This window comes from Boleophthalmus pectinirostris, unplaced genomic scaffold (assembly GCF_026225935.1).
Source record: "Boleophthalmus pectinirostris isolate CB_2022bp ecotype Guang Dong unplaced genomic scaffold, ASM2622593v1 HiC_scaffold_21, whole genome shotgun sequence".
Lineage (NCBI taxonomy): Eukaryota > Metazoa > Chordata > Actinopteri > Gobiiformes > Gobiidae > Boleophthalmus > Boleophthalmus pectinirostris.
Window position 1 is genome coordinate 19,070,601 of NW_026571175.1, and position 27,823 is coordinate 19,098,423.

The window sequence follows — 27,823 nt, forward strand, 5'->3', positions numbered from 1 at the left end:
TTGTTATCTGATTTTTGATGTAAGAAATCTGTTAAAATGTCATGTAAACAACAAATAATGACCGAAAGGACAAGCGGTCGAAATGAGTTTCCTTCGCAGGGTGGAAGGGCGCTCCCTCGGAAATAGGGTGAGGAGCTCAGTCACTGGAGGATCTCAGAGTAGAGCCGCTGCTCCAGAGGAGTCCAGAGGAGCCCAGAGGAGCCAACTAAGGTGGCTCAGGCATCTGTTCTGAATGCTTTACATGTCATTTCAATAATCTTAAATATCCAGAAATTTGATTTTAGTGTGCATGTGAACATAGCCAATGTTGATTTTTAGAAAATCTGTTTCTTGAGCAATAAATGACTAAATGTTTAAAGCAATTAACACAGGAATCCTTTTTGTCAGTTTTTCATGATGCTTGGAGCATGTCCTGTTACAGAAAAGGAAACCACTGTTAACGGAAAGCCAAACGAGTAATTTCACAGAGAGCACTAAGTGGTATATATAAGTTCACTGTGCAGTGAAAATACACAATAGGTGGGGGTCTGAGTGTTTGTTCTGTACAGCTGCTGATTTAAGTATTTTTAAGTTTCCTGAATAGCTGCTGACTCCTAGTGCTCTATAGATCTGATGTTAATGATTCTTGAATGTGAAAAAAGAGAAGAAACAAATGAATGGTCATACTGGACTTTTAAGGTTGCTAGTTTCTTTTTACCAAACCTCTTAAATTTATACTTGCCAATATAAATTAATACAAATATTTAGACTTAAGATCTATTATACCCATTCTTTTAATTTTGTACTTTTTTAAATGCTTTTTTAATAATGATCATAATTTGCTATAGAAAATACTATCTGCCCCTGATTTCACATTTCAAATCTTAAATTGTATTTCTCAACTAGGAAACACTTTATGTAACACTAAGGTTAGAATAAAACTTCCACTTGCAGTGACAAGCTGTCTGTACTGACTGCAGCATTAAAAGTATGTTCTTGTTTGTTTATGAATGTGTGGTCTGTGGAGGTTAGTCCCACTTTGTGCTGTTTGACCTTGTTCAGCTGTTGTGTGTTGTCACAGTTCTTTCTATATTAGCCACTTTGTCTACTTCTCATTCTTGATGCTCCAATGTTATTAACTCTAAAGTATAACCGTTTGGAGGGAGGAGCTGCCATGTACTTTTGCCAGTGGAACTTTGATGTCAGTCCTCTGAGGTTGTCCCAGAGCCGTCCTGTCTGTCACCACCTTAGCCCCACCCCCCAGGCCTGCTTGGAAACAGAGAGCAGGTTGTTCTAATACAGGACGGTGTTGTGCATGGTGTTTGGATAGTACCCCCTCTTACTCAATGAGAGGAGGTTGAAATGTACAAGACTCTACTGTGTATTTTACATTTTTAGATACACTTTCTCCTATTTTCTATAAATATGTAAGATGGAAAGCTATTTTGCAGTTTGTGGCCAGATTTTAAAAGCAGTTCAACCCTCATAGATGTAATCCACAATTATTTCATAGATGAATCAACCTTCTTGAGCTTTAGTCAAACAAAAAGGGGGGAAAAAACTTTCTACTAGCACCAGATCACTGCAGAACATTGTTGAAAATGGTTGTTTTTCTTAAATTATGGATAGTTAAAGGTGTATTGTGAAACTTTTCTGGAGGAGTGTCTATGCTTTTCTCCATGGAAATGTTCTTGCTTTGTCTGGAATGTTTCACAGTAAGACATTAAACCTTTCTACCTTCATAGAGACCAAACCTAATCTGTGGAGAGGCAATCCTGGTTACAGTCAGAGTGCCAGATTTTTGAGATATTTATGAACTATGAAACATAAATACATTTAAAGTAGAGCTGTTTAATGTCATACTGTGGAACATTCTTAGCAGAGCAATGACATATCCATAGAAATAAGTAGGTGACGGACCCCCAACCAAAAAGTTACACAGTGCATCTTTAAATAAGAATATAGAAAATATCTTAAATTATTATACAGAGATTATTACTCTTGGACTAGTAGTGGAATTATAATAATTTCAAAATCTTAGAAAAACTAACTCACTTCCCAGCAGTATTTTGAGTATTTGTGTATTCACTTAAATTGTACCTATTATCTTCAGTAGGCACTTCTTCCACCTCATTGTATTCTCAAAAGCGTCGTGTGACCTTATCCTTTTGTTACCCTTTGGATAGCACAAGCACCTAAATAGGTCTGATTAGCCATGCTCGCCAACCACCCTGTGCATTAACACTTTGCTATAAAATGTTCAGCTGTCAACAGTCAATCTTGTCTCACTATCCACTGTGAAGTCCTTAAGCTGTTGGTGTGTGACCTGATCTGAACATGTGAAGATTGGCCAAGTGGAACAGTTTAATGGAGGAATAATGTTCAGATCTGAGAGTGTGAAAAGTCAATACTCCTGCATACCATTCCATACATTTCATTGTACCAGACCTCAACTGACACACAGTTATGAGCTTTGGACAGGTCCAGTGAGACAAAGGGAGCTCAGAGCCTAGTTGTCTTCAACAATTTTCAAAGAGGATTTCTTTTACCTGATTTGTCATCTCAACGTATTTCTATATGAATAATAGATTGCCTATACAAAAAATGTCTATTTGCATACTAATGACACATAGCGTACCAATTAAATACACTGTTAAGTCAGTTTTTTTGGTTCTGGGAGGCCTACATTATTTCCCACGCTGCAGATTGAGCTTTTGGTAAAATGACTTTGTGGCAACAGCAGAATTCGGAAAGGGGACCACGTCACTTTTCCAACACTAGTTGGATAGGCTACATTTGACGGAGGTCCCCTGCATTTGTGCTGTGACCACAACCCTGTGGTGTGTCACAGTCATTGATTTTACAAAGCGACGCCACGGTAGACTCTAAAAAGGGAAATGTGTGGATAGCGTCCCAGCACCTGCCCCGCGTGGATTTAATGACCAACTAAGTCCCTTTTCCATACTAAACAAGAATGGCATTTGTATCTGAGAACAGGGAAAGAGACGAGCATTTGAGTAACTGATTAATATAACAATGAAAAACTTTATTGTAGAAGTATTCTGCCTTTTGTGGTCCTCCTGGAAAAGCTGGACAAATTCGGAGACCGATTTCCCTCCGATCCGTCACTGTGTGCTCGTGCGCCGTTCCTCCTCCTGCGCGCGCTCCATCACAGGCGCACCTCGTCCCTCTCCATCACGCACACCGCCGGTGTAGTGGAACGCACTTGTGTGTGGTTTCTGACTACTCTTCTGAAGTCTTGGGAGTTTGGGCATCACAGTCATGTTGTTTAGTTACGGTGCGCGCGCACAGCACTCCTCTGGATCGCAGATTGGGCGCGAGGAGGAGGACGCTGTGGATGGGGCAAGTCTCAGGCTGATCTCTTTACAGTAAATTAACTAATTGTCACTGTACAAGCGATGGACCGCTAATATTCCGCGTGCGTAACTTTACCGCCATGACTTGTAGCAAACTCGCAGTTTTTACAGTGGTCTTGTCGTTTACTTGAGGTCACTTTGAACTGTCATTTCGGGAAGTGATGCCAGTTCAGTAGCGGCTCTCTTTCAGAGCTCCGCTGTGCTTTTGGATTCAGTGCATGAGATTTTTGTCGCTAATTTGGAATCAAGTTTAGTTCATAACAATGTCAGGTAAAATGCGCGTTTTAATGCAGCATAGAAAGTGTCCGAGTGTTTCAAATTTTTACTTTGGCGACTTGATTTACAGATAACTGTTAAATTGTGCTTAAGAATCAGGCCAGCTGCAGAGCACAGTGATGGTAGACTTGTAATCCTGAGCCGGCTATGACTACTTCCAAACTTCTTACGTAGTTTGAGGTGCACATTGAAAGATGTTAGGAAGCCCGTCCAACAACGGCGGCATCAGGATGCTAGCTCCTCCGGCTCCAAACGATGACAGGCGTGTGGAGTTCGTCGCTCTGACCGCTGTCCACACTGAGAGAAGCGAGCCGTCCACGCCGGAGCGAGGCCACCCGTCTCACCGCACCGGTCTGCTTGGGACTCCGTTGCCCGGACCCCCAGGACCTCGGGCCAGCACCTCCGCCTCCAGCAAGAGATACAGAAAGTTACAGAACTGCCTGTACAACGTGCTGGAAAGACCACGAGGATGGGCATTTATCTACCACGCATTCATGTGAGTACAGTTTTTAAAGTTTTTAAAATCTCCAGTTTGATTTTTTACCATTTTTTTTGGATCATATGCCATACATACATACATACATACATACATACATACATACACACCTTATTACAGCATAGGCCTGTCTGCTGTTCATTACAATAGCCTCTCTCCGATTCAGTTCAGTTTATCCAATTGACTGGGACATTTCTCAACCGAAACATCTGCTGACATTTAATAAATAGATTGATTCACTTGTGTTATTCCTGACACATCATTTGGATTTTTAAGTTGATTGTATAGGCCTATAATTTATAATAAGTAAAGTGTAAACAAAAAAGAAGCTGCAGAGACCAAAGCACGCCAACTGACTCCCACTCAAGAGTGCATTCTGTCAGGGCTTTTAAAGCTTAGTGCCATATAAGCTGTAATGTATACAACATGTAAACACTGGAAAAGTATGAGGTCATACTTGGAGGTGCTTGACCCATCAGTTAAATAGCACAGTGCAGCACTGAAACAAACCAGAGCCCAACTTTAGGCCTGTCACTAAACTTTAAGAAGTGTCTTGTAAAGTGCACAAGTGGTACATAGGAGTGTCTGTCTCCAAAAGGATTAATTCTTGTTTTACGTGAGGGATTTCTCCTTATTCTTTGCTTTTTTTGTTTAGACAAGTCCAGCTGTCCCTCTGCCAATGCCAACGTGTGTTTATTTTAGAGGGAAACCCCATGCATGGTCTCATATGTATCCTCATCGTATAGCAGCAGCAACATTATCACTATACAGTATCTAATACTTGTTTTGTTGCTTCGTTTTTCCTAGTCTCGTGAGACTTGCGTTTGTCATGTACCACATGTCATATATTTATTGTTACTCATTAGGTGTGTTTGACCTTTGCCTGTGACATTCTGGGTGACATTATAGATTGTTGTTATTTTCTTATTATAGCAGCTGGGTGCACTTGAGTTGTATGTAACAAACATTGTATATTGCATATCTGCACATTTCTATTCCTACCTGGATTCCCATGATGTAGCATTACCTGCATCTGTGTTTCCTTTTGATTAATTGTGCATGAGTTGCTTACCACACCGAGATTTGTACCATGTGACCAGGAAATTAATTATATGGCAACACTCAATTATGATGCGTTTGATCTATCGTAATTGATTTGAGCCCCAGGACTGCTTTGTAGCGACGCAGTGCAAACTCCCCCTGATCCTTTAATTGGAGCAGTGGTGTAACTGTGTTGAACAGATGCGATTGTCGTTTGCAGGTGTGTGTGTTTGCGTGTTGTGCCAAAGAGGTGAAGCTGCTCTCCACTGTAATCTCTCTCCATAGACACCTACTTTAGTCCCAGCTCTCACCTTAGAGGCACCGTGCTCCTTCTGCCCAACACAGCTGCAGATACAGTAAGATGCAAACTTGCACTAGCAGATGTACTCCCAAGATAAACATTACGTCACTCTTTAATTCAGGTTAATGCAAAACTAGATATTTTGAACCCAAAAAATAGAGCCTGAAACGTATTTTATTTTGCACAGCAGCAGTTTTTACAAGCAAGTTATTATAATGAACTGCAGAAAAAACATTTGTCAATACATAATTTTAATAGTGTCACATTTTAAATTTCAAAAGAATCTTGATTTAAATAACTTATAATTCATTTGATGCCCGCCCATACATGTACAGGACATACAAAATTTTGCCCATTGTTGGTTTGTTTTTATAGCAATAGCATAACGGTCGGCCTCCCTCTCCAAACAGCAGACCTGAGTTGAGTGTATTTTACTGGGTCCCTAACTTAAACTGAGCATTTGAAATGTTAAGTGCCACTTGTCCTCCAATGCCCCCCTCATTCATTCACTGTAAAGGTCCTCTTTGTCACTGTTAAGTCTCCTCCCTGCGTTGCCAGTCTGAGCAGCACAAAGTACACATGTTAATTTTGAGGTTTGCTTCTTAGAGACTCTAGTTTTCTGTTCATTAATTTTGATTGCACATTTATTATAATATACATAAGAGTAAAGTAGTGGAGTTAATGCAATTTTAATCAAATTTTTATTGATATTCAGTAATTTCTTATTGTCAAGGATCATCTTAGATCATTTGACTTGATATGATTAAACCCAATCATGTCTCAAAATTTTGGAGCAAAATTCAGAGTCTGGAGGAATAGTAATATTTTTGAGTCAAAAGGCAATGATTAAACACAAAGGCATTTGTATTTGCTTTTAATTAGGCAAAATAAAAACCTAATTGAAAAGAAGGGAAAAAAGTTGTGATCTTTTTTTTTTTTTCTCATATTCCTTCTCTGTGATGACATAGAGGTTAGGTTGACGCACATATGCAGGACAACACATCCTTCTCACAGGGTTCAGAATATACACAAAATAGATACATTAAACCATAAGAAAATCCTTTAAAACTACATTATTTGTTGTTTTACAATCCTTTGTTGAAGTGACAGCCAAAATGCCTCTTTTGTTTTTTGTTTGTTCATCTGTTAACGATGTGTATCCCTGTAAGTATCTTGGCATACTCTTTGAGCTTTGCACATCACCAGCAGCATTCAGACAGATGGAAGTTGTAGTGTCTTTTCCTGACCTTTGCCCTATGGCTCATTTGCACCATAGGTTGGGCCACATTTAGCCCCTCACATGCGACCGTCTGTTTAGTAGCCTCTGTAATTTATACCAATGAGGGGCTTGCCAACAGCACACACAGTAGCATATCTCTCTTCTGTAACAAGGAGTGGTATGTGTCACATCTTGAGTATTGTGGCGCAGCTGAATGTGGAATCATGGGGCTCTGGCATGGACAGGAAAAGTCTGAGTACAGTGATTGATTGGTTCTTAGGAGAGAGAAAATATACTAGCCATTTATTATTGATGTCCTGCAAAGGAAGAGCCTAAATGACCAGCAGAATTACAGACATGATATGTGGCCGAGTCATCAGCCCTAAAGTGTCTATCACAAATAATTAAATATTTTTATATTTATTATACAGACATTTGAAAGTTTTGTATTGTTTATTTTTGGGAATTAAAACATGAGCTTCTGGTCTAATTGTTAGTTGTTTAGTAACCCAAAATGGTAAATGCTTTAGCTTAGCATAGGGCTGTGTAATTAATGAATTTTAAATGCAATTTAGAACCAGGAATTTCTAATTTTTAATGATATACTTGAGCAGTGCACACCAAATCCTTAGTCACTGGAGCAATGTTTAGTCTTTGGAGGGAGAAATATGACTTTTTTCACTGAAGGTTTATTAGTTTATTATTAGGGAAAATCAAGGAATCAAGGAAAATTACAGAAATCAATGTACAATGCCATTATTAATTTGTTTTAAACAGACCAAATCAAATTTAACTGAAACTCATGATCAATCAATATGAGGAAAAAACTTTTTTTTTTTTTTTTGGCATAATGCCCAGCCCTACCTTAACATGTGTTGAAGATGTATGTGGTGTGGGAATCCCTTACGTTAACCTTTTATGGCACAAGCCGCAGCTGTGACGACGTGTGTTTATAAAAGCCTGGGCTTAGGAGCACATTATTTATAGATGTGATGGGAGATACCCCTTACAGGAGTCCCAACTCTCCATAAGCTCTGTGTTGATGGTTCAGTCCAAGCGCCTCTGAAATATGTCTGGCTGCCCACACTTAATTCTTCACACATCTTCTGCACTCACATTTGTGTACATAGTCTGTGCCTGCTAGGCGTTTCATTAAGGGTGAATTGCCTTTTTGACATTATTAAACTAATTTAGCCTAGTCATCTTGTTGATTGAGTACCTTTGTCTATCCCAGCGTTTTTAGTTTCTCCTTAGTTTAGAATTTACCTTTCCCCTTTTCCAGTCTGGCCAACTCATGTGCACATATTCAACCATGCGGCACAAAATCCACTGAAATTAGCGCCTTTGGCTGACTCCAAAACACAACTGAACTGTTAGTGGTGAGCACTTTTTATTTTGAATGATCTCAATAATTTCAGAAAATAGCGTTTTGTTTTAACGTGTGTGTGAGCTTATATAGAAGCATGTTTATTGATGATTCGGTTTGATGGAGTGAGAACTGGGTAAAACTGTGGATGTGCTACAGTGTGAGGGATTTGCCTGTTGTTCATTTACCACAAGCAGGTTTTATCTGCCCACTTCAGCGGCTTCAGTAAATTCTGCCCCATTAAGAATCCTTCACGGCTCAAATGCCTTTGCTCATTTGATCATCCACACATCCTTCTTCACTGTATTCTGAGTGAAGACTCAGACTCTTCTTTGGGTTATGACAATAACAATAAATTGTGACCTGATCCCCGTGATGATATGCTATTTTTGATATTGTCACCAAGCGCATCTGTCACTCTGGGCTCAAACACACACACTTTAATTTATTTATTAAATTAATTTAATTAATGATTTAATCAATCATAGTAAGACAATCATTGATATTTTTATTCTCATCATGAAACATAAACATAGGTTATTCCTTCTTATGATATCAGGAATATGTGTGTATCATGTTCTGGCTCTACCTTTGGCTTCTAAGGCTTTGAAGTTTGTTATCCTGCAACCTGTTAGCATCAGTGATGTGACTACATGAAGGGAAAGGGTACACTCCTGCTCCACCAAATGAAAAATAGTAATGATAATATGATCTACTATTGATCTCAGAAGGAAGTTCTCAGCTTGTCCTCATAGACAGCGGCAGTTGCCATGAGCAAAGTGAGATCCAGTGTCTCGAAAGATGCTTAAAGGTGACTCTCATAGAAAGGTAGTGTGACTTGATCCTTGACTATAAAGATAAATGAGACCTCACAGATGTAATGTAATGGAGGTGGTGTCCTTCAGTGAATACAGAGCTGTGGACAGGCCTTCTGATTTGTGTGTACATAAAGCAGAAGTATAGAGAAAAAGAACAAAGGTGAACAGGAGAGAGCCGAGGTTAGCCGCTGTATTAATTTCTCCTTTCGGAGCAAAATGCGTCTCCCCGGGGATCGGGGACTGTCTGTGCCGGGATGGACGACAGAGAATCAGGTTTCCCCTGTAATATCCAGGTTCCGCTCGTGCTCACGTTCACCCAGCACCAGGACACTACGCACATTGTGTTTCCACGTGTTTTGGGACAACCTTCAGGCAACACTTGCATACACTACCACAACCTTAAAACAACTTTAACAGCTAAATTTACATTATGAAGATGTGTGATTTGTCCTCATATAAAAGTCATCTGCATTTGACTTTGTGTACATATCCACGTCTCTTCAATTCCATAAAACCAGGCCACCCACATACACATAACATGCTATTTATTCAACTGGCTGAGCAGAACCTCTATGCTGAAATACCCTAATGCTAAACTGTATGCTCTGAACACTGGTCCAAGGTCTTCTGTGGTCTCACACAGTTCATGAATCTACATCTAATCTGTGTTGATGTTATAATCCCACTGAAGATGGACAGAAATACCACGGCCTTTAACTCAGAACGTTGGACAAAACACCAGGACTTTATTTTGACTGGTTGTGAATGCTCCAGATCTACTGTTCACAGCCAGGAAAATCCACCCGTGATGAAGGTGTTAGAGCTTTATATTTCATCTCTATCTGAGGCTCCCTCCCTGTGTCACTTTGTGCAGAGATGGCAAGTCCTCCACAGTCGACACTGTACAGAAGCTGCAAATAATGACAGATTGTCGTGTCACGTTGTTGTAGCAGTCGTTTATTTAAACCAAAAGCTGCCGTTGAGGGATGTTGTTGATTTTACAGATTTTTTTCTCGTTGCTCCTGAAGGAATACAATGTTGTTGCTGTCCAATTACACATCCATTGTTAAAACTATTTTAAAGGTGAACTGCATAACATTTCTAGTGGAAGGTCCTCTACCTGCTTGTCTCCATGTGAATGTTATTGCTTTTTCTAGAATGTTCCACTGTATGGATTAAACACTTATAGCACAATGGAGAAGAGCAGGTTGCAGCACTACACTACTTTACAATTCAGATTTGAGAGTCACCCCTATTCACATCTTTAAGCATTAGGAACACCCGTAATGAATAAATGCTAGATGTACAGTATATGTTTAAAGTCATACTGGGGAACATTCCAAGCAAAGCAATAACATCCCCATGGAGACAGGTAGAGGAACCACCACCAGAAAAGTTGCACAGTTCATCTTTAAACTGAACTACATGGGGACAAAGTAGTAAACTTTGACCTGTGGCTATACAGTGTGAAATATTATCTCCAAGTACCTCTGTCTGAGCTGCATTATAATCCTTCTTAGATTTTAATGTGCTTCTTGTGTTTTAGTTTTGATGCATGATCCTGGTTTAAATCAAAGCTGCACTCATCTCCTGACATTACTGTGGGCGGAGAAGATGGTTAACATCCTTTTACTTTTCCTAAATATTCTGGTCAGTGTAGCTCTTAAATACGTAAATGCGCTTCCTTTTGTATGCTAACACTCGCTGACAGCACATGTGTAGGAGTCCGGGTATTTCCTGCATAGACTGGCAGTTATTTACTTTGCTTTTATGACCCATATCCACAACACTTTTAGAGCAGCCTGCTTTGTGTTCATCAAGGAGTGGAGTGTCAGGGAGAGCTTTAAGAGCAGGCTCCATGCGTGGATGCTCAAGACCATAAGGCAAAGTAAATCAATATTGTTAGCCATGCCATTATCCCATAGCAGCACACTTGAGGTTTGGGCCTAATGGCTGGGTGCTCCTGCATGCCACCCATATTGGAGCACACTGAATAATGTGGAAAATAACTCCACAGCGAAAGTGCTAAAGAATTAACAAGATGCTTTATGCAATTACATGATTTAGATAAGGCACTTAGGGCTAAATTGAAATGTTAAGTTGTCTGGATTGGAAAGCCTTTGTATGGGATGTAAAGGTAAACATGTTAACTTCTAGATCTACCAGAACAAATTCAAACAAGTAGGGCTTTTACACAATGATTTTTTTTTTAATTTCAATTATAATTGTTTCATTAGTCTGCTGGCAAGATTCTTTGATTCTTATTGGCAGTATAAATAGTGTTGTGAGGTAGGACCAATGTCATTCATCTTCTATTGCATGCATCCATGTGTTGTAACTTCACTCCCTGGGCACGTATGCAGTGCTACCAGGGAGAGCCTTCTATTGGATTGATATTTCACCCGGAGCAGCCTGCATGACGTTGCAGCTCTTCATATGTGAACACACATTATTGAACCATTGACATAAGACTGGTGTTTTGGCTACATACGAGGGATCCCCCTACAGCCTTGTGTCCCTGCCTGTGCTCTCACACAGCCTACTCTAACTGTAAGATTGTTTTAATTTATCACAGAAGCCACTGTAAACATGTGAGGAAGCTGCACCATGGAGACACAACTCAAACACAATCACAATCTGGGAGAGTATATTTATAAGGCCTTCAGAAAGCGCTTATGCTGTGTATATGGCGCATGCATGGGTGTGTGGCTGACTGTGCACGCTCGCAGGAAAAGGTCCTGATTGCCCTGTGCACATTTGCTGATGTGGGTGCATCAGAGCATGTGTGGTTTATAGAGATCCTGTAATATGTGGAGGCCCAGCCAACCAGTGGCAACGTGGGCGCAACATAAACAACAATCAAATGTTAACGACTCACTCATGATTGCACTGGCTGTCAGTCCCTTGTGGTCAGAATGTCTCTTGTGTCCTGCCTCAACTCCAAACGGTCATTTCCTGTATGTGTACCACTAGTCAACTTTTTTCACTCATATTTTTTCTCCTCCAGTCTAAATGTTTGGTTTTGTTGCACTTGCTACACTAACACATTTTATTTTTCCCTCCACCCCCCAAACATTTCCCGACTATAACAGCGCATACCACATGCCAAATCTAAGACAAAATTCACCATTCATTCACTGGAATAATTCACCAATAAATAAAAAAATGAAACCACAAGGGTGTCAACATGTGTCTCTGTAAACACCTTACCAAAAAGGGCTTGCTTCCCTCTTTCTGTTCTTGTTTTCTATTTTGGGCTGGAAATATTCAGAAATGCAAATGTTCTGCTAGCTTCTCTTGAAGCCACTTTTCAGCACTCACATTTTGCACATTCTCATAATGTAAGCACTATGTAAATTTGATGATGAGGGGTCCACCACCTACTTATTGAGATGTTATTGCTTTCCCTGCAGTAGTAGTTCCACAGTGTACAGAAAACTATATCTTTCTATGTCTTTGTATATAACATTTATGTAACTTGGCCTAGTGCTGTCACCTGATTGTTTTCATGAAAATAAACAACTTTAATGCCATATTGTGAAATTCCAGAATAAGCAATAGCATCTCAATAAAGGCAAGCAGGGTGTGCACCCTCCCACCAGGAATGTTTTATAGTGCACCTTTAATTACCATAACCATGTAAAAATGTCCCAAATGTTTTAAAATTTTATCACAGACGGCTTCATTTATCAGTTTTTATCAGTTCTTGATGGCTTTTTCTAAGCCAAACCAGCAGCTTGCAGCTATCTCCCACATGAAACACAGTAAACCTGATATAACATGTAGTCAGCGTATGTCTGCGTATGAGTGTGGCCTTCTCTTTGGCCCCAGATTAAAGCTCTGTCAGCACGTGTGTGATGAGCTCTCGCAGACAACAGCCCTGTGTGCCTCACTGTCCCTCCTCTCCATCCAATTCATTATTCAAACACCTTCTCCCGTCCACTTTTTCCTCATCCTCTATCTTTCTGTCTGCCTGATATGCGCGCTGTGTGGTCACTGCTGCCTCTGCTATCGCCTGTCCCCCTCATTCTATCTTTGCACATAATGACCTGGTTTAATCCGTCATTAAGGCACCTGTTCTCCAGACAGTGGGCTCCTGCGTGTTGTCCAGTCTGTGACATCACCACACTAATAATACTGTAGACGTAGAACATTGTAAGTGTACCACAGTGGTAATAAATTATATACAAAAATATTGTGTGGCTGTATAGTATTTGTGTTTGGTCACATATGCATATCTTATTTGTTTCTGAATCAATATAAACTTTTTCAAAGGTGTTTTATTTATTTATTATTTTAATAATTAATTTATATTTTTATCAATATTGCACATTATCTCTATATATCCTGTGTACGCATGAATTCTGTGGTTCAGAAAGTTTTACTTTTACACCTAAAATAGACCAAATTTTATGTGAAGCTTTCATTAAGGTAAGGCAAGGCAAGGCAAGTTTATTTGTATAGCACAATTCGTACACAAAGTAATTCAAAGTGCTTTACAGAATAAGAAATACATTAAAATCATAATAAAAACAAATCAAAACATAAATAATCATGAAGATTAAAATTAATTAAAAAGAGAGACATAAATTGGAGAGAAGAGTGCGGAATGAAAACCTTTCAGTTATATGCACAGTTAAACAGAAATGTTTTGAGTCTGGATTTAAACAGCGTCACAGAAGAGGCCAAGCTGATGCCACACTAACTGACTAAAAGCTCTTTGTTGGACACATTTCTTCTAGTAGTTTAAAGCATGCTGTAAATATATCAATAGGGTGAAGATTAGGGGTGTGTGGGCCACCACGGTAACGGGAGGCAGGACCAGAGTCAATGAATGAATTATTCAGAGCTCGCCTCACCCGCTCCTCCCGCTCTGTCATATAATTGGTTGTAATGAGTTAAAGAGGGGAGAGTCTGCTGAAGAAGCCTTGAGGGGGCTTTGTAACACATACTCACTGGCAATATTCTGGAGGGGATACACAGAGCTCAGTGTAACAGAACAAATTCTATAAATGTACTTAAAAACATTGGTTTTGTCACATTTGCCTGGATCTTAAAGGGAAGGATGTGTGGTTAGTCTCATTATTTCCTCTGATATCCCTAAACTTGAACATCCTTGCTGCCTAATGTTTTGGCTAGGCCACATGGGAAAGAAGAAAAACAACATTCACGTGGAAAAGATATTTTGATACATTGAATGTTTTGTGTCCAAAGCAGCAACCAAAAGAGTTTTCATCATTTGTATGTGCATAATTTTTAAATAATTGAAAATGTGCCCTTTAACCCAATAAGCACTTCTTCCTCTTAGCTGTGCACCCTCTGTATTTCCGTGTTCAGGGTAGCAGAAGAAAACATTGACACGTTGAGAATCGTGTGGATGTTTCTGGACTGTGTATCTAAAAAACCCCATCAGAGAGGCAGACTAACAGCTGCTCCTGACAATGTTTGACCTTACAGTGGGATAACATGGCTCTGCTTTGTCCTTGGAGTGGGATTCACCCACCACACTGTCCCAGGACCAACTCAGATGATCAACAAACAACAGCTTCACTGAGGCTAGAGGTAGCTGTCATGGTAACTGTGTTTTCACAAGGTGCCTATGTGGACCTCTGTTGGACACATTATGAATGTAATTACATGTGGTTCTTATTTTGAACTGAGATTTAACAATAAGTTAACAGTTTTGATAACTCTGCTCACTGTTTGTTGTCCAGCAAAAATGCTGCAAATTTGCAGCTTGAATTGCACAAAATGTGTTAGGCACATTTATATATTGTATTTTCCCATTACCTCCAGTTCAAATGTTTTTGCTGGTGAGCTGCCTCTGACCCCTATGTAATCCATCATCTGAGATCCCTGCTGCCATTGTAACTGGATTATAACTGCCACAGACTAATGATGATCGGCCTTAAATTCATTGGGAGACCTGGTCAAGGGAGTATGAACATCTGCAGCTCAGCAAAACCACATGACTGGTACTAACACCAGTTTTGAAGCATTGTAGAAATATTTGAGGATTTCGTTCGTATGTGAAACCCTATAGTTCCCACGATTGTGTTGTGTAAGAGTCAAAATGTCAGCATATAGCGGGTGACAGGCTGTGCTCTTAGTACTATGAAGACCCTCTGCTAATTGGGCTAACACTACTGGAGCTAAATGTCACTGTACTCTAACTGACAAGTCAATAGGCAGCAAAGAGCACACAACATGCTGGATTCTGATTGGCTGCAGCGCTCTGTGAAGAGACGAAAATGCAAGTATGGGTCAGTGTTACTTAAGATTATAAGCTCATTCATGGTTTTTACAACCCTGAACATTTCCTCCAGTTTATTTGGCATAAGTATAAATCATATTTATACACTTCCTGCCTTATGCTAATTTTCTTTCTAACATTATTACAGTTATCCAAACCCCACATGTATTTGCATTAGTTCTTGTGAGCTCAGTTTATGTTAGTCAGCAAGAATTGTAAGTGTTATGTCAGCTCAACTTAGATATTAAGAATTACCAGTGGTTAGTAATGTGCTTAATGAATACCATTTAAAAAGAACTAATGAATGTGAATTATGACATTAATGTAGCTGTATTCTACTGCTGGCAGCCATGTTTTGTGTGAATAGATGATGAGAGTGTGAGTCGAAGTTTGTGCAACTAACCTGTCCCTATGGGTTCAAACACTCAAAGCTGGCAGTGAACTAATTGAGTAGGCAGGGTGGTTGTTCTTTTTTATTTTACATTTCCAAAAAGTTTCAGAAGGTGATAGGCTCTGCCAATATTTTTGCCTATATGTTGGACGAATTCATATTCCCTTGTAAATTTTTAAAATTGACCCAATTATATGGCCTGACCTCTAATGTAAACCCTTTAGGTGAACAGACTATGCATACTTGTTATTGGTATATGACAGTTAAGTAAATTATGACATTATTTAAGTAGAATTGTATGTTATATTATATTTAAGTTATGGTGCACTTATGCCACATTCAAAGATTATACTAACATTTTTAGTAGATTCCCTTAAGCTGTAACTGTCCTCGAGCGCCCAGATGACCTGTGTGCGGGCCGCTGGGGGATTTCACAAAGTCACATGATGTTAGAAGGAGAAAGTTACCTTTATTTAAGGGATTTTTGCTGAAAAAGCAAACAAAGCCATGTTGTGTGTCATAAGTCTATACAGCGTTAGAACACCTTTTGGAGGCTAAGTGGGCTAATGCAGCAAAAGATGACTTGATATGCAGTTTATGTTCTTTTCTTTTCAATCTAATGGCCTGATCCTCACGGTAATCCAGACTCCCTCCTCAGGTCAGAATGAACTAGTTTGGTCAAAGTCAGGCAATGGATTACTCTGTGTATAAATATAGACTTAGTGTTGTTGGTCTTTGTCTTGTCAGAATAAAGGAGAAATTTTAAGAAAACAATTGATTACAATACATTTTAGTCAGGAAAAAAGAAATTTAAATGAAACACATGTAAAAGGCTGTCTCAATTGCAGTACTTTTAAGGCTGTGGTGATTGTTCAGACACTCGCCAGCGGGGAAAATGTCAGTGTGTTTGAAATGCGTCATGTTCAGTCTGACAGTGGATGAGTTGTCTCCAGCATACTCTTTAAAGTGCTTATATTTGAACTACTCTTATAAACCACTGCACCTATTGTGACCTTTGTGACTAACACTCATTACCTAACATTCTTTCTTCATAGTGTAAATAATTGATCTGTTTGCATACATTTCTTAAGGTTGTGGCATCAGTACAAAACACACACGCACGTCACACACACTCTTTCTGGGCCCTATACTGGAGCCACTAAATGGCCCAGTCAGCTTCTTTTGCTGTGAAAAGCACTTTTCATCTGCTATTTGTTTGTGTGTTGGCTTTGAAAAGTTTGCCGTCCCGCAGCAGGAGCAGGAGGGGCGAGCAAGTGAGGGGTGTGTGTGTGTTAGCTCACGGGACAGAGGACCGGCCTGCTCTGTGCTAGCTTGCAGCCTACCTGTGCACATTTTTCCCCTGCACAGTCGCTATTTAAAGTCAAGGGAAATGCTATTAATATCTTTCACTGTTACCACCTTTTTCCCCTCTGTGCTGACGACAATTCACTCCTCCTTACTTCTACATCACCTCCAATCTTCTCCCTTATGTCTCTTCATGGGCCACATAATGAAGGTGACCCACGACATAAGTTCAAGGCAGATGTGTTTGTCAATGTGATAAATAAATACATGTCATTTTCTGATTGCTACTTGGACATGAGACCGTTTGTTTAAGGGCACAGTTATGTTTACCTGTCCTTGTGGGTGGCAGCTAGGCAGTGGTCAATAATCTTTTTGTTTGCCTGTGCAACACCGGTGAGTCAATCGCTGAGAGCTTTTGTCAGAAGACCAATGATCAATCCCATTTGTATGTGGTGTGCATCCAAACCTATCTTAACCGTGACCCCTTTCACTTTATGTTCATGCTCACCCTGACTTTTCAGACTTGCTCTCTGCTCCTTAATAACCATAAATCTTTTATCAGTCCATCATTCACCTGTACTGTACTATTTTACACTGACCCAAACAGAATTAATGATTACTGCCTAATTCTTCCAAACTTTAATACTGTGTGTACTTCACAGAACCACCAAGAAGATTCATCCAAAGAAGATAGAATAGGATTATCTTGTCAAAGCAGCTCTCAATTCACAAAAAGTGCAGGTACTAAGATAAGTGGACATGCAATCACTATAAAATAAAAAATAGCTATATTTATTTTATTGAATAATGAATTTCCAAAAAGTAAAAAAGAATATGAAAGGTTAAATTATTGACATATACATATCAAAACGATATAGATACAGCATTAGTAACAGAGGCTATGCACTTAATTTAGATCCTTGCATCAAGAAAGACTAAAAGCTTATAAAATGTCTTTCACTGTTTATTTCCTAAATATATACAAAAAACATTTAAAACAATTCCTATTCAGATCCTGCAAAAAGTCAAATTTATTCCTCCTACTGTCAAATGATTTGCTATACCTCTGAATTGAAAAGACCCTGATTTAATCTCAATCACTATTAACATTTGATTAATTGCACAGCCCTAACAACATCCAAAAATTTGAATTGATGACGGGGTGAAGAATTTGAGGAAATGCTGTGTGATGTACATTTCACAAAGCAGTGGTGATGGTGCCATCTAGATCAGTGTATATCTTCATTATCCACCATTTTATCTCATAATATTTTCACAGCTGTGTCAAAGTAATGCGAGATGTTTTCACTTATACTATCTGCTTACAGGAACAGAGCCATAAAAGCAGCCTCCATTAAAAGCAATCTGGTTCCCTGTATCCTGCCGAACATTTCTCTGCATCTGCCCTAGGAGCTCCCCCATTGGGCCTCAGGAGTTTTATCAGCCCACAACCAAATGCATGCACTTTCCCTGGACCTGATCAGTTAGAGTTTCACTGGGAGATAAACCGTATAAAACAAGGGACTTAAATGAATGAGGATAGTTTAGCAGAACACACAATGAGATCTTTCCTCTGCTCCTCTCTTTCTTCTTCTTCTTTCGTTCCTTTTATGTCTTGTACTGCGCTTGCATTTTTCTCGATTCTCCACAGTGTCCACGAGACAAATTACACTCAGTTGGCTTTTGTGGAAAAGTCAGATATTCTGTGTATACAGCAAAGCGTGCACTTCTCTTCCAAAAAGTTCTGAAGCAATTAGTAAAGGAGACAAGCTAATGTTAAGTCCACCTTTGCAGCTGATTTTTATCACTTCAGCACTCAATTGATACAAATAGGAAGTTACTTAAATTGCGTAGTTGTGAGAGATGCTGTTTAAATTCTCAAATATTTGGCCTGATTAGGATTTCTTAACCCTGATTAGTGTTGACCAAACCTAAAGACTAAATTGTTAAATACATGTTTTCTCCCATGATTGGAACTAATTTACATGTGATTACTTTGCACATTCACTAGAGGTCATTATTGAAAACAAGACTCATTCCTCATCATTGAGTTAAATATGTTTGAAACTTCTTATTTCCTATTCTCTTCCATTCTCTTCTCCATGTCTTTAAATTGTGATAAGTCCCAATGATGTCTTCATAATAGTCCAATAATATTCGAGGCAGGACATTACGTGAAGCACTCAGAGCAGTTTTCTGCCTGTGCCCCATGAGAGCGGCTCTGCTGATTTGGTGGATTTGGACGGATGCTTTGCTCTTAATTGACATTTCCCTGTGAAGGAGCAAAGCCAGAGGATAGTGGTACTCCACTAAAGTGTGCCCTCAGCAGAAATGTGACTCCTTCACTGTACATCCATGGCCTCAATGTCTCCTGACTTTTTAATGTATTTACTTATTGACAGCATTGTTAATATACCATAAACAGTGTGTCTATGTGGGGCAGACATGACAGCAGGCCTGGTTGTTATGTTGGGTTACTGCCAATCATGAGCACAATGTTGAATACAGTGGTGGTCCAAATAATAACTAGTTATACCACATAAATTATTAATGTGCTTAAACAATTATAGTCAGTTATACAGACAATCAAGTTATAGATGTTTTGTGATGTAATTAGTTTTCTACTCAGCACTAATCATCCCTTGATTTAAATACACACTACACCCTGAGTTAATTAGGAAGGAGGGTTTAATCAGCACTGTTAATAACTTGTTTTTGCACACACAGTGATTGTGTGAGTGTGTGGCAACAACATAGTGGGTTAGGAATTCATCTATGAACTGGAAGGTGGCTGGTTCAGTCCCCCAGAGCACATACTTTATTGATTGTTTATGCAATGACCTACCTAGTGCTACTGTTGAAATGTATTCCCAATTTGTTGTCTCAAATTAGGCCGACTGAGAATGGCTGATCGCATTACTAATCGCTGTGAAAGGGCACCATTGTGTGAGTCCATGAGAATTGGTTTAGTGTCAACAAGTGTTCTCTGACTTTGGTGTGTGGCATGTGGGGCAGCTGGACCGGCAGCTGCCTCCTGGATAATCCTGCCCTAGCCTCACTGTTCACATGGCAGCCACCAACCAGAGGGTCCCCGGCACATTGATACAGTCATACACCAGATATCAAGGGTGTAAAAATAACTTGGCTATGTGAGGCTACTGGTACACGGTGCACCGGTGGCGGAGTCATTTTAAATGCATGAATTTTTAACAGCTCATCTGTCATTAGTCAAACGAAGTGACTGTCACATCATCTTCTTCTGCATTTTCTGAGTACTCCTTCCTTCCACTGTACGATACTGATAAAATTTCAAAATTGATTTCAATACTCAGGAAAGTCTTGATGGACAAATAGCTTTTCTAATATTATGCTAATTCTGATATAGATTTAGACCAATCCAAAACTGTTCAGAAAATGTTCTGTCTTGAGTATATTATTTCTAGTTTCAGTACTAGTTTTCACATTGATTTAGTATCTGGGTGTCAAGCACTTTAAGTTACCGTGTCATTTTCATCCTGTGTAGTGCTACCAGTTATTCTCATCCTTTTTCACACTGTCTCCAAAACAACCAATCAAACCATCAAGTTTTCTTTCCTGCTGAGCAAAACGATAGATTTACTTGAGATTAGATTTACTTGAATGAATTGTATTATGTTTCTTTGCTTGTGTAGTGTTATGGATCAACAATTCTTTCTGTGTTTTTTGTAGCTGTGCCTCTGTTAGCTAATCACTCGTAGTGTGCACAAAGCGTATTAAAATATTTCTCTAAGTCCTTTTGTTTTGAGCTAAATGTAACCCATCAACAGTTTCCTTCAGCCTGACGTGTTTATTGACCTGTGATGTTTTTCTTTACAGTTTCTTGCTGGTGTTCAGCTGCCTGGTACTGTCTGTCTTCTCCACCATCCCAGACCATCAGAAAATGGCCAACCAGGGTCTCTTCATCCTCGTAAGACCTCCTCCTCTGCATCCATGTATTCCTCTTAAACAAGGCCAACACTTAGATACACTGAATGGTGTGTATGGGTTGTTTTGTTAGAGGTTGGAGACAGCAATGTAAGCAGGTCGAAGGATTCAGGTGTTGTTGACAGTGCAAGAAATCACAGACACGATCCTCTAAAAGCCATCCCATAATACTACCCCCCCTCCTCTTCCTGTGTGGACTCTGGATACTCCATTTTAACCTGGACATCGTCAATCCTCAACCGTTAGTGGATGATCAGCTGTTAGGGGATGTTACTTAAACTTACGTCTCCCCTAATGACTCGTGTGCCCAGACCACCTTAAACTAAACAGTGAGAGGAAATGATGTCTGTCATTGTTTCAGAAATTTACATTTGACTTAAAATGTATTATTGAATGTAACATTTAACATATTCATGCACATTTTAAAGACCTTTTTAGAAATTACAGCAGCTCTGATGGTTTAACTTAAACAGGGGATATTTCATTTCAGTTGTGCATTAACTGCTAACACATAACGTATTTAGACCAACAAGTTACCATTTATTGTTTTGAAAATGTTATATTAGCAGAAACAATGTATGTTTTATAACTTTCACTTTCAGTTTTGGTGCTGAGTCTCCTCTCCCTTTACTCCCTGCTTTAAATCACTCCTCCTTCAGTGAGCTATCACAACACAATCAACGTGCATCACGCTAATGAAACTACTGCATTAAAAATTGTTAAGCTGCTGTGCACAGTTTTGTATCATGTTTTTATATATTATGGAGTCGTGTCAGAATCTTACATTTAAATGTAAGGACGTTGAAAGCCTAAAATACTCAAATGTGCATGGATATGTAAAACCTCTTGGCATGTTTTTGAGTAACATTATAATGCTTAATAATTCAATGCAGGCTGTACACGATGGGCTGATTTTATCACAATGTGCTACTTTTATAATGTACTCTATGGGTGAAAATAACTTACATTTAGCCTAATTTGTAACAATAAACACATTTTTCCTTTCTGTAAGTGGAGCTGACTTGTATTGGGTTTCTTGTGTTACAGGAGTTTGTGATGATCGTGGTATTTGGTCTGGAGTACTTTATCAGAATCTGGGCGGCCGGCTGCTGCTGCAGATACAGAGGATGGCAGGGTCGTCTAAGATTTGCCAGGAAACCCTTCTGTGTTATAGGTCAGTTCAAAGGGTCTGACTTCACATAAGTGTGTGCTTTATATCAAACTCTTTCTTCTTTTCCAGATTTCATTGTATTTGTGGCATCATTGGCAGTGATAGCAGCTGGGACACAGGGTAACATTTTTGCCACCTCAGCACTGCGAAGTATGCGTTTCCTGCAGATCTTGCGTATGGTTCGTATGGACAGACGAGGAGGCACCTGGAAACTACTGGGCTCAGTGGTGTATGCTCACAGCAAGGTGGGAACAAACTGTCATGTGCGGCTCTCAACTTTGATAAGCTCTGCCTGAAGAGTTAGATGTTTGAAATGTGCCTCACACATGGAGCTATGGTTATGCTGTATTGTAACTGGCCTTCCTTATGAGCCTAATGTTGGCTTAATGTACTGAGGACTTTGCTGGTAATTGATTGTAGCTCATAGCTTCATTAGTTTTCCTGATATGCTGACCTCAACAGCTGACACCCGTTGCTTTGAGAACATACTTGGACAGACACAATGATGATGAATTGAGGCCCATCTAAGTCTGCTGCCAAGGCAGTGCAAGTTAAAAGTGATGATAAGGAGACTTTATCCAGTAATGATGATAGCAAAGTGGTAACCAAAGCAGGGATTATGATGGCAAAGATGCTGCCGCTGTTGACACCTGTGATTGATGGCTCCCTTGTATTGTGTTTCCCTCCTCTCAGGAGTTAATAACGGCCTGGTACATAGGATTCCTGGTCCTGATCTTTGCCTCGTTCCTGGTCTACTTGGCAGAGAAAGACAATAACTCAGACTTCAACACCTATGCAGACTCCCTCTGGTGGGGGACTGTGAGTACTGTAGCTTTCACATGACAGGCTCAGTATTATCCTACATTTCCCTTTAAAATGTTAGATCAGCAACAAACAAAAAAAAAAAAAAAGTATATATATACATATATATATATATATATATATATATATATATATATATATAATTATTATTATTATGATCAAAAATTGAAAATTTCACAGTAATTATCATGCACTGAATGCATGTTTGTAGATTACTCTGACCACTATTGGCTACGGTGACAAGACCCCTCGGACGTGGCAGGGACGTCTCCTGGCAGCGGGCTTTGCTCTTCTCGGGGTCTCCTTCTTCGCCCTGCCTGCTGTAATGCTCTCTTCATCCCAAAGATATTTAATAATACATTGTTTCTTTGTCAGTTTAAAACTCATGACCTTTGACCTTCAGGGGATTCTAGGGTCAGGATTTGCTCTGAAAGTCCAAGAGCAGCACCGACAGAAGCACTTTGAGAAAAGGAGGATGCCTGCTGCTAACCTTATACAGGTAGTTTACCATTAGAGTAATCATTATTAATCAGTAATTATTATGAAACAGTCCATATCATTCTACTTTCTACTGTAGGCGGCATGGCGACTCTACTCTACAGATGCCAAGCACTCATATCTAACAGCCACATGGTACTTCTATGACAGCATGTTACCCTCATTCAGGTAAGTATAATGTTTCTCTGATAGATAATTGGCTGAACTCAAGTTCATTAAGAAAACATGCAGTTGTTTTAGGAAGGTTTGGTTAATTGTAAATTGATGCAGAGTATCCGGAGGATCCGGCTTCCTCTGCCAAATTCAGTACATTTTTAGTTTTTTAGTTTTTGTTTGTTTTTTTATATTTTTCCCATACACATTGCAGATACTTTATTAATTTTACAAATTTTCTTTTCTCAAAAGGAGAGTAACATGAGAGCCAAAACTGTTACTTGGATGAGGTTCCTCTCTCATGTTCCTCTTCTTCTGAGCATATAGATGATTTTTGTGGCCATTTTGGTTTTTCATATTTTTCTTTTTGATCATGTGTTGTTTTTTGTTCTGACTTATTTATGCATGTTGGTGTCAGAGAACTGACGCTACTGTTCAGTCATCTTCAGCGGCAGCGTAACAACAAGAAGGTTCTTCACAACTCCTACCACACGCTGCTGTCTGGGCTCCGGCCCTACAGCTCCCCCTACCTGTCGGGGGACAGGTATGAGCTGCTGCCTCTGACATTCATCACAAAGTGTTTGTGAAGAGAGCTCTAAACAGTAGAGTTCACCTGATGCTGTCTGTGTGGATGTGTCTAACCGACCGGGCTGCGTGTTTCTGCCCTCCTACTCACTTCATCTTTACCTGCATCAGCCACTCACCATCCTGTCTTTATAATGTCCTCTTCTGTCTTTTCCTTTGCTGTCATTACACCATGGTATCCATCCTTCACCTTCCATGTGTTCTCAGGAAGGCAGATGATCCGTGCAGGTTTGTGCTTCCTGTCATAAAATCTTGCTTATTTTTTACTGTTAAGATGTACTATTGTACTTTGCTGAAAGTCAAAAGTGAGACATATGTATGGAGTCCATGGAAGTGTTTATGCAAAATGTACAGCTATGAGACAGGCTTCTCTTGATGAATATACTCAGGTGGAGCGATCACCTTTGCATGACCAGTCCTCACTCCACACTGTCTCCATAATCCAAAGCAGCAGCTTTCTGTTGTTTCTGTGACGTACAAAGACCAGGGCTATTTGGACTATAGAGATGCCCCCTCCCTGTACCTCAGTACAGTGTTCATCCTTGATGTAACGGATCACCTCTCACTCAGTGTCCCTGGACTCATCCTCCCCGCCTCCCCATAGTTTCCCCCTCACCCTTTCTCCCTCTGCCTTGTGTGTTTCCCCAGTCAACTTCTTTCTAAAAAGCGAGGTCTCTTCCGGATACACGCTGGCCGCAAGCAGAGGTATCCACGGCAACCAGCCTGTGCACGGGGCACGCTCAAACTGATATCTGCCCTTGCAACATGCATTTTCCTTACCCTGCCTGATTCAAACAACATGTAGTGGACCAGAGAGCAGCTCTCTGTATGCCCATATTTGAACCAGTACCTCAAAGAAACGTTTATAAGATTATTACAAGTTCATCACAAATACTTACACTACATGTGGAAGTTAGATGCTAAACTCTGGTCCACAACTGCTCATGTGACCATCAGGACATGCTGTTCTTCAGGAAGCATTGGATCCCTAAATGCTAAAAGTTTAGAGTGATCCTAAACCTACCTTTCATTCTAGCCAAAATAAACCATGTGTAAAAAACACAAATCTGATATGGTTTACAGAGACTGTATATGAAAAAAAAGCTGACATGAAATTTAATTGGCTTGCTTGTTTTTACAAAATTATTATTTTGTGTATTAAGCATTGTACATGTTTATTTTGTCCCTTTTTGAAATAACATGGGTCTTAAGTGCATGATGTTCTGTCCAGGACAGGAACATGTGAATGTGCTGCATGCACCTCTTTCATTCTGAATTCCTCCAGCCTGTACCTAAAGCATTTCAGCTCACCTATGTGAAATGCACCTTTTTGCTTAAAACTGAACTATTTAAAATTTAATTTAAATGGCTTGCTACAACACACGCACAACGAGTATATCATCATAAACATGTGAAGTATACGGCCTGGGCTAGAATTGCTCTGTGGTGCATGACGTTTGCATTGCCTATGGATCCGTGACTGAGTGTTACATGTGAGTGGCTCCACAGAGGGAGCAGTCTCAGGACTGTGAACTGCTACATTAGGGTTCTGTTGGTTGTTGTGGCATAGTTCTATAAATGAGAACAAAAGGTGTTTCTTTATGATGTTTGACGTTACATATTCTGCTGCTCCTCTTGAATCAGGTTTCATTTGACTGTGCTGTATCAGTGACAGTGATATATTACATTAAAACAGTGCTGAGGGACCCTGTGGTCAAGCTTCTTCCCAAAACAGTTGTCTGTTGTTATTGTCCTTTTCTTGTTTGTTGGTGAGTCCTCAAACTTTACTTTTACTAACAAATGATTTTATCAGTACTTTCATCTACTGCTTTCCTGTTCCCAAAAGTTAACACAGCTTATTTCAATGTACTCTGAGTGGCTGTACATTTGTAAAATCATTTATACCTGACAAATGTTAAAATAAAACCTGTTGTTTGGCTGTTATGTTGTTCTCATTAGTGGGAAAATGGGTTTCCGGGATCGTATCAGGATGAACAATTCGCGATCCTCTCAGGCTCTTCGGAATAAAGCCTCACCGCTGCCTCCGAGCTCTGGGGTGCGGCGCTCGCCCAGTCAGGAGAACGTTCCAGAGGCCACCAGCCCAGGGAAGGTCCAGAAAAGCTGGAGCTTCAATGATCGCACACGGTTTCGTACTTCACTACGACTCAAGCCACGCCCACCTGCTGATGGTAATCTAATATATCTCATCTGTGTTTGTAGTGTCTGATAACTGTGTCCTCTTTATGTGGCAGTGGAGGGGGTTGGTGAGGACAATGTGGAAGACAAGTCGTATTGTGATGTGGCCATGGATGAGGTCATTCCTGCAGTGAAGACTCTCATACGAGCAGTCAGGTGAGGTCCACAGTCTGAATCACATACCTGTAATTATGTGTTTAAACAACCTGTATGCTTGTTTTCCATAGTGTTTTTCTACAGAAGATAAGGCAGCATTTTCCAGCTTTTAACTTTGTTTGTTTCTCCTCATAGATCATGTCACTATCATGTACAGCCTACATTTTTCACAGTCTCCTGTGTGCTCATGTTTTAATGTAAAGTACATCTACAGTCTCAGCAGCAGCTTGTACTTAGTCCACCTGCAACTACCTCACACAAACAGATGTGAGCTCCAGCTGCTGCCGGTAGCCACTGATAGAATAGGGCCACACTGGTCCAGTTTACATGGACTGGTCCTGTCATCTTCATTAACAGAATTTATCCCTCTAATTCCCATAGAGTGTATTTGCCACTGACTGTAACCGAGCCTGGCTGCTCAAAGGTGATTTTACTGTGACCTTGTGGGAGAGACAGCACAGAGCATCAAGGCTGCCTCTGTGTGGAGTGGAGTACACACCTCATATGGATCATAGTATCATTGCACAGCATCAGCCTCTGCTCTGTGTTGGACTGGAAAACTGAAATGTTAAACCATCTGTATTTGCAAAATATTACTGGCATCTTATACATGCTGAGACAGACAGGTTATTGTTCGATGTAATGCACTACTTTATAACTTTTAGTATCCCATAGACTACTCCACATAGCATACTGTGGAGTGTATGGAGCTGCTGTTAGGGTTTCATCTGTAAAGGCTACTTAACTTAGAAACCACATCATTTTTTTCCATAACCATTTAAGCAGTACCACTAACCCTTACCCGCATAATGTTAGGAGTTTTATGCAAATGGAAACAAAGCACATCTCGGTTTGTGCAAACTACATGTCTTTTCTTCATAAAAAAATAGACACCACATACTATTAATCATGTAATGAATTCATATATTGTTAAATACTTTATATTCCTAGGGGTGTCTTAGATTTTTATGCACATGTTCAAATATTACACATTTTGACCTACAGAGAGGTTTTCACTGATGAAGGCAAAAAAACTACAATTCCCTCTAAACATCTGGTATTGGGGCCATGGTGGTCTCCAGAGCCCTTTATCCGACTGAGCAGCATGTTTCCTGCTGCAGTGGCGCTGTAGGTGCTTTGTGAGGCTCATATGTGCGGATAATTGATATCATTACATTAGGGAAGCAGAAAATAATGTGATGATGCTAAACAGGTCCAACTAAGCATTATTTTAGTTTATTAATATAATACTTAGAATACATATTGCCTTTAGATTTAGTTTCCATCTATTTTGATTTACTATAGCTGGAATATAAGCAGAAAAATGTATGACACAAATGCTTTATAAGCAAAGGGCATTGTCATTTGCCAAAACATTTTAGCAAGAGAGCCACAGTATTATTATTTGATCCCTGGATGCATGAGATAGGGCGTATTTGATACCACCTCGTGGCTGC

General features: G+C 39.8%; 1 protein-coding gene across 2 annotated transcripts in view; it reads left to right on the top strand.

Annotated features, from left to right (window-relative positions):
* Positions 1-2,763: 2,763 nt before the first annotated feature.
* The window catches only part of LOC110167352 (potassium voltage-gated channel subfamily KQT member 4), a 30,405-nt gene continuing 5,345 nt past the window's right edge, over positions 2,764-27,823 (top strand). Inside the window, exons 1-11 of one of the 2 annotated variants that reach the window (XM_055156972.1) lie at positions 2,764-4,128; positions 20,678-20,768; positions 21,833-21,959; positions 22,026-22,201; positions 22,650-22,775; positions 22,990-23,100; positions 23,182-23,277; positions 23,356-23,444; positions 23,848-23,973; positions 25,974-26,203; positions 26,267-26,366. In XM_055156972.1, the coding sequence (XP_055012947.1) occupies positions 3,827-4,128; positions 20,678-20,768; positions 21,833-21,959; positions 22,026-22,201; positions 22,650-22,775; positions 22,990-23,100; positions 23,182-23,277; positions 23,356-23,444; positions 23,848-23,973; positions 25,974-26,203; positions 26,267-26,366 (1,574 nt within the window). In that variant the 5' untranslated portion in view covers positions 2,764-3,826. Of the gene's footprint in view, positions 4,129-17,511; positions 17,564-20,677; positions 20,769-21,832; positions 21,960-22,025; positions 22,202-22,649; positions 22,776-22,989; positions 23,101-23,181; positions 23,278-23,355; positions 23,445-23,847; positions 23,974-25,973; positions 26,204-26,266; positions 26,367-27,823 lie in introns of those variants that run through there. The other variant, XM_055156973.1, reaches the window with a different exon arrangement.